The 7,153-nt window shown below is 50.9% G+C and overlaps 2 protein-coding genes across 2 annotated transcripts; one reads left to right on the top strand and one right to left on the bottom strand.

The window, feature by feature from the left end:
* Positions 1 to 695: 695 nt before the first annotated feature.
* PCYB_133290 (hypothetical protein) lies at positions 696 to 1,350 on the top strand (the record flags this gene model as incomplete). The annotated part of the gene is made up of 2 exons (XM_004224354.1): positions 696 to 927; positions 1,040 to 1,350. The coding sequence occupies 2 exons, from the start codon at positions 696 to 698 to the stop codon at positions 1,348 to 1,350; spliced, it is 543 nt and encodes a 180-aa protein (XP_004224402.1).
* Positions 1,351 to 2,130: 780 nt separating this feature from the next.
* On the bottom strand, positions 2,131 to 6,996 carry PCYB_133280 (hypothetical protein; the record flags this gene model as incomplete). Its single annotated transcript, XM_004224353.1, has 1 exon — positions 2,131 to 6,996. The coding sequence occupies one exon, from the start codon at positions 6,994 to 6,996 to the stop codon at positions 2,131 to 2,133; it is 4,866 nt and encodes a 1,621-aa protein (XP_004224401.1).
* Between the last annotated feature and the right edge of the window lie 157 nt (positions 6,997 to 7,153).

The following is a 7,153-nucleotide window of genomic DNA, read 5'->3' as shown; positions in this document are numbered from 1 at the left end:
TTTTTTTTTTTTTTCGTTTTTCTGAGGGGTACTCCCCCAATTGGTGAGCACATTCGAGTCCGATTTGACCGACATGCGCGTGTGATTGCGTGATAGCACTGCTACTGCCAGCACTACTACTGCCAACACTACTGCCAACTCTACCGCTAACACTACTGCCAACTCTACCGCTAACACTACTGCCAACTCTACCGCTAACACTACTGCCAACTCTACTGCCAACTCTACTGCTAACTCTACTGCCAACTCTACTGCTACTCCTTTTCTCCCTTTTTGTGTGACCCCCCACTTTCAACTTGCCCGCTTAATTTTTAAAATTCGCCTCGGTGAAGAATATAAACTGAGCTCCTTTTTCGTCCCCCGTCAGGGATCTCCATCGGCCGTCCCTCCTCGCTGTTAAAAGGGGAGAGCTACATCGCCGCTTGGACCGCTTGGACTGCTTGGACTGCTTTGCAGCGCGCCATTCGCACCTTTTTTTTTCGCACCGCGGAGGGGAAATGCCCGCTCCGAAGTCGCCCCGTTTGGAAGATCGCCATTTGGGGAGATAAATGAAGAGCATACCGTGACCATATATCTGCTTTTTTTTCTCTCTTTTTTTTTCTCCTTTTTTTTATTCATCTTTCCGCCTTTCCGAACAGCCACACACGTGTCTGTCTACCACTTGCACACAATCCCCCACACGTGAAAAGAGAAAAATGTTCGATGAAGAAAATTCCCAGCTGTTAAATTCTGTAGGCCCGGAGAGTAACGAAAGGAAAGGCCTGAGTGAAGAGTTACAAAATGAAACGCACAGGAGGCTAGTGAACTTCCCCACGTCGTTGAATGCAAACTTCGCTTGCTCTGTGTTGGACTTCCAGAAGATAGAGCCCTCGTACTTTTTAACCAATGACTTGAGCAGGAGGCCTGCGGGGGACGGAGGGGAGGAAGGTAAGACGTGCGCTGCGTGACGAGGTGGACGTGTCGCTAATACGAACGGGATGATCCCCCCAAATGAGTGGTCTGCCTCTCCCAACTGAGTGGTCTGCCTCCCCCAATGCAGGCACGCGCGAAGAAATCACCTTCGAGAAGGAAGTAGACGAGGAAAGAGAACACAAAAAAAAAATCACCCTCTTCGATTTGTCGAAAGAACAGAAAGAAAAAGTCAACCAGTTTAAAATAAAAAAAGTTTTACAAAATGAAGCTTATTTGAAGAAAAAAAAAATTTTAAAATATCTTATTCACATTTTTGTGTGTGACCTGCTCAGGGAGAAACCGGATGACATCTATGAGTTCGCCGCTTGCTACTTCACGCACCCGCAGTTGCGGCAGAGCGTCGCGCACCGTCTGCGTGGCATGCTTGGCGGGGCGTGACGGCTGTGCGTTCAATCAAGCACTGGCGTGTTTAGGTCTGAGGAGTGCCCTCCACACAGCCGCTTCGCAGCCGCTTCACAGACCGCTTCACACAGCCGCTCCCGCTAAACTCAGTTATGAACGACCTCCCCCAAGAGGCGCCCACAGAAAAAACGAACTTCAAACAGGTTAACCCTTGGGAAGGGGAAGCCTCCCCGCATAGCCGCCTCTCTGCATGGCCGCCTCTCTGCATAGCCGCCTCCCCGCATAACCACCTCCCCGCATAACCGCTTGGTATGCCTCCCACCACCTTTGTCTCCTTTCCGATCAGTCAACCCAATTTTCACCAAATGAGAAGACCCCCTTTCTTTTCCCTTAATTTGTAGTGACTCTTTTGCGGGATGGGAAAAAAAAAATAAAATAAAAAAAAAAAATTAATAAAATAAATATGTTCCATTCTGTGTCCTTTCCCCCCACCCCAATTATGGTGGCATCAAATTGTGCATGTAAGGCGCGGATGGTATTGGGGGATGCACCATCGGTGGGAAAGAAAAGGAAAGAAAAGAAAGAAAAAGAAAGAAGCTTGAGAAAGAACGAAAAAGAAAGACGCTTGAGAAGGAAGGAGGAAGGAAAGACGCAGCGTGGAACTGTACGCAAACGGTACACTACACCTCAGCATGCTGCACCGCTCAGGGGTGTGCTCAACTGATGGTGCAGCCACCTCTTCAGCACTGCTCCTGTCCACACCCTTTTGTGATGCGGTTTTCTCCCCCTGCTCGGTGGAATGATTAAACGGCCAATTTACTTGCAAACGTCCTCATCCGCGCCGCAATTTAAAATGCATTCCAAGTACGTGTCGATTCGCTTTTCATTTTCGTCACTGTAGTCTATGCCTCCTTCGTCGTAACAGTTCAGGTCTTCCTCTCCTTTGCGTTTCGCAGCCTTTTCGCCTGCTACTTCGTCCGCTTCGTCAGCTTCTTCACCTGCTTCGACTGCTTCTTCCCCTGCTTCGACTGCTTCTTCCCCTTCCTGCTGCTTATCTAACTGCTCAGAGCTGCGCGCCATGGCGGTACCCCTACCGGTGTTCCCTTTAATAAATTTTTTATCGCGCAACGCGTTGTACTGATCGATGGTCAGTCTATGGGGAGTAATCACCAAGGGGGGGGCCTGCAAATGAGTTTTCCTTTTCGGATCGCTCACCAGTTTATCCTCCTTCCGTGCATCTTTCTTCTTCCTCTCTGCCTCAAGCAACGTGGGTGTTCTCATCCAAGCTCCCTTTTTATGAGCATCTCTACAGGAGTGCACCGCGCAGTATCCATTTTGAGACTTAAAGAAGTGATCGTAACTCGGATTATTGTACTTGGGAGTTGGTTCTAGGGGGTCTATCTGAGGTGAAGCGGCCAGGTCTAGCTGGGGTGACGCGGCCAGGTCTAGCTGGGGTGAAGCGACCAGGTCTAGCTGGGGTGACGCGGCCAGGTCTAGCTGAGCCACTCTCCCAAAGGGAACCACCTCCGTACTGTTCATCCTACTCTCATACGGAGACAAATCGTTCACGTGGCTTCCGCTCACACTTGTGCTACTCCCCAGGTACAGGTGAGGAGGGCTCAGTCTATTGCTGGGGGATGTAGACAAGGGAGAAGAAAACTCTCTCACGAAAAAATCCTCCACTTGCCCGGTAACACTATAATCCATATGGCCACTGACGGAGAGGAACTTGGGTTGGTTGAAAATTTCATCGATTGGGAAAACCCCGAGTTGATTTTCTTTTTCCACGTCGTGCTTCCCTTTTCGCGGTTTGTTCATCTGTGGATCGATGTTTCGCGAGGGGGTGACTTGTCCCTCTCCACTTCGATCACTTCGATCGCTTCGATCGCTTCGATCGCTTCGATCGCTTCTACCACTTCTACCACTTCGACCACTTCTACCACTTCGACCACTTCTACCACTTCTTCTTTCCGCGCTTCTGATCCTGATCCCACTACGGTCGGCATTACTTCCCCCTGTGCGCACCTGCACAAGGGGTACCCCTTCTTCCCGCCCTGCACTCACTTCTCCCAGCAGAACTACCCGTGGGATCACCTCATTAGATGCATACGAATGCTGGACCCCTCCTCCCTCATTTACCCACTTCCCCAACGAGTTCAGCTCAAGTTTTATATCCCCTTCACCCATATCTGCATACACCATTCGGTTGGTCATAACAGGAGTCAGACCATCCACTTGGCCCCCTTCTTCTCCCTTTCCTTCTCCCCTTGGAGAGACAGCTTCACCCAACGTCCTTTCTGCACACGTGGGGAAGTAGTAGCTTCCATCAGGAACGCTTAGCAGTTCGTCCTTCGCGCTGCATCTCAAATTGTTCATAATTTCGGAGCGGCGAGCCTCGTCACGGGGAGCCTCGTCACGGGGAGCCTTTTCACGGTCAGCCTCGTCACGGTCAGCCTCGTCACGGTCAGCCTCGTCACGGTCAGCCTTGTCACAGTGGGCCTCGTCACGGCCAGCCTCTCCCCCGGGACTCTGCATTTCTCCCCTTCCTAAGTTAAGCACTCCCACGGGGTTACCCTGCGGGTCGTCCCTCTGCTGCCCATCTGCCATCGGTAGTTGCCTCCAATTTAAGTATCCCCCACGATGCACCTGTTTAAGGTCTCCTCGTTCGTACAAGACGCTGGAAGAAGCTCCTTCCTCATTTGGACGCCTCACGCGTTGTGCTACGCGTTGTGCCACGTGTTGCGCCTCTCTTGGTGTCACGCTCCGTCCCTGTACGAGGTGGTGGTTTCCACTCTGACAGCGCGCCTCCAACCTGTGCACATTCGACATCAGCTTGAAATTTCGGAACCTACAAAAACTGTGATTCAACCCATTTTTACGAAGCACATTCGTGCTATTTATTTGGCTGTAATTGTACATAATATTTCCTGTATCTATCAGGACCAGGTCGTCTCCACTCGATATGATTATATTCCTTTTTATGTTTCCCCTCGTGTTGGTTCCGTTGCTGGGTCTTCCCCTCGTGTTGGTCCCATTGCTGGGTCTTCTCGTGGTGCCTCGAGCAGCTCTCTTCTCAGTCGAGTTGGTCATGCGCTTCATCTCAATAGAGTTCTCCCTTCCATCGCATCCGTCCTGGACACCATATATGTCACTGTAACACCCCAACTCTCCTTTCACAGCTGCATGGTCTCCCTTCTTCACTCGCATGCTCTTCAGCCTAAACTGGTACTCCTTCATTATGTACTCATCCACGTCATCGCCGCAGAGCATGTTATCGCCGCAGGCCATGTTATCGCCGCAGACCACGTCATCGCCGCAGACCACGTCATCGCCGCAGACCATGTTATTGCAGACCGCATCCTCTCTGCTGGCGAGGTTTTTTTTGGTGCTCACCCGGCTGCAGTTGCAGCTGCTCCTGTTCAGGTGCTCACGGGGATGCACATACGAGTTTAGTCGCGTGAACCTGTCGGAAAAACTGCCATCCCCACCACCCACCTTGGCCTCCACCCCCTCGTAACTAAAGGAGTTTCCGACTCTCTTCTGCTCGTTCATGTACATAGCGATACAGTTCATACAGTTCATGCTCTCGTGGGGGGGTTGGCACTCCGGCGGGCCGCCTCCACAGGCTGGTCCCTCTACCGCAGTGCTCTTCAAAACGGGGGTCTCTCCGTCGGCACGCCTCATGCAGTCACTGCACAGGTGGCCGTTGCCGCTGCCGTAGCCGTAGCCATAGCCTCTTCCGTTGCCGCTCCCACTTCCCCCGCCGAAGTTCTCCCTTTTGGGCGTAAACACTCCCGGCGCCTCGACGCCCGTATCCCCCAGCAGCACACGACCATCGCACAGGGTCCCCCCAGCTGCACCACCACTAACATGCACACTGCTCCTCTGAAGGGTGTTAATTCTTAATAAGCTATTTTCAACATCTTCTCCAAATCCAACCCTCGGAAGGTATTCCAAAAAGAGATCCTCATCGTAAAAATCTCTTTCATGTGCATCTAGGTCCTTGTTCATTCGTAGATTTTTCTTCGTAATGTTGTGTCTCATTTCGTTAAAATTGTCATATGGGTCGTCTCCATTTTGGCAATCTACTGGTTGTTCCACCCTGAACCCGTTCCTCATCATGCTGAACCCGTTCTTCACCGCGTCGGACCCGTTCTTCACCGCGCCGGACCCGTTCTTCACCACGCTGAACCCATAATTGCATCTACCACACGCAATGCTCTTCCTATCCCCCCCATGCAAGCTACAAAACTGCTTCGTCATACAATTCACGTTATGTTTTTCATTTGAGACAAAAGATTCAGGTATAGTCCTCTCCCGATAAAGGTTCCCCTCTTTCTTTATCAACAGTTGATAATTACTCATCCTTTTGTATGACCACATACTGGAAGTACGTTCGTTGTTTTCGTTTCTCCCCCGATTTGGAATCATAATAGATGATGAGCTGCAATGTGTAATGTACTTCCCGTTGTTCTCTCTACTGCAAGGGGTTCTTCCTATGTTGGATCTTCCATTCTGATGGTGACTCCTCTGTCTCTCTATGTACTCTCCACTTATTAAGTAATCCGGGGGGGTTGCTCCACCTCTCCGATGGGTACTATGCGCCCTAAACCTCGAACCCATTCGAGTACCACTTAGTAGAGACACTCCCTGCACACCCCCTGTACTCTCCCTAACCACCCCATCCTTAGAAAAACTCCCATGTGTCACCTGACTGCACTGTTCTCTCTGTATATTCATACCTTTGCTCAAATAGCGACAATTTTTAAAATGCGTTTTTTTTTTCAACAGATGTAGAGGTAAATTCTTTGGTTGCAATTCACTCTCTCCATGTGCATGTCTACAGTTAATGCCACTAGAGCAGGTCCCATCTCTTTTCCAATGCTTACATATTGTTGTTTTGTATACTCCATGAGTGTATTTGAGTTCCTGCTCTCCATGAGCGAAGTTACACTCCACATTTGCACATACTCCTTTTATCCAATATTTACATAATGACGTTTTTTTTAATTCACTTTTGGAATTATTATCACATTGGTATGTATTTTTTGTGCAACCCATCCTTTTGCTTGTTCTTCTGACGTTCCTGTGAGAAAATTGCTTTCTATACTCACACGGGTCTTGACTGTGACTGCATTCGTTCGTTGGCTTCGCGCGGTTACTCATGTAGGCGCTCCCCTGGTGGCAGTGACGGCGGGGCTCTTGGCGGGGCTCTTGGCGGGGCTCTTCGCGGGACTCTTCGTGGCACTCCTGGTGGCACTCCTGGTGGCACTCCTGGTGGCACTCTTCGCGGCACTCTTCGCGGCACTCTTCGCGGCACTCCTGGTGGCACTCCTGGTGGCACTCTTCGTGGCACTCCTGGTGGCAGTCCCCATACACACCTGAAGCACCCTGCGGACCCCCTCCCACGGCAGCCTCCGAGTTGTCACTCAGCACATCCTTCAACACGTCGTTTAGAACTTCTTCCAACGCCTCGTTCGCATTCACAGCGGGGTCTCCAATGGAGCCATCCACCGAGTCGCAACTGACGTAGGCACTGACTCCTCCTCCCCCGTCGAAGTCCGCATCATCGTAAGCACCTCCGATGGGGCCATGCTCCCTCTTAGCACCTTCCCTTCGTTCGTCTTCATCATCCGGGTTCCTCCTCCCCTTCGTGGTCGAATTGGTTCTTTTTCTTTCCATTTTTTCTCATTTGGGGTGGGCCTCTATCTAGTGGGCTGCACCCTGCAGTGGCGTCCGGAAAGGCGGTCCAACCAAGGGTCCCCTTTTAGGCCAAAAAATGTGATTAAACGTGGAGCGGTGTGGCTGGCTAAATGTGGGGCGGTGAGACTAGCTAAAT

The sequence above is a fragment of the Plasmodium cynomolgi genome, chromosome 13 (genome assembly GCF_000321355.1).
Source record: "Plasmodium cynomolgi strain B DNA, chromosome 13, whole genome shotgun sequence".
Classification (NCBI taxonomy): domain Eukaryota; phylum Apicomplexa; class Aconoidasida; order Haemosporida; family Plasmodiidae; genus Plasmodium; species Plasmodium cynomolgi.
This window is presented reverse-complemented; position numbering and strand designations above follow the sequence as displayed.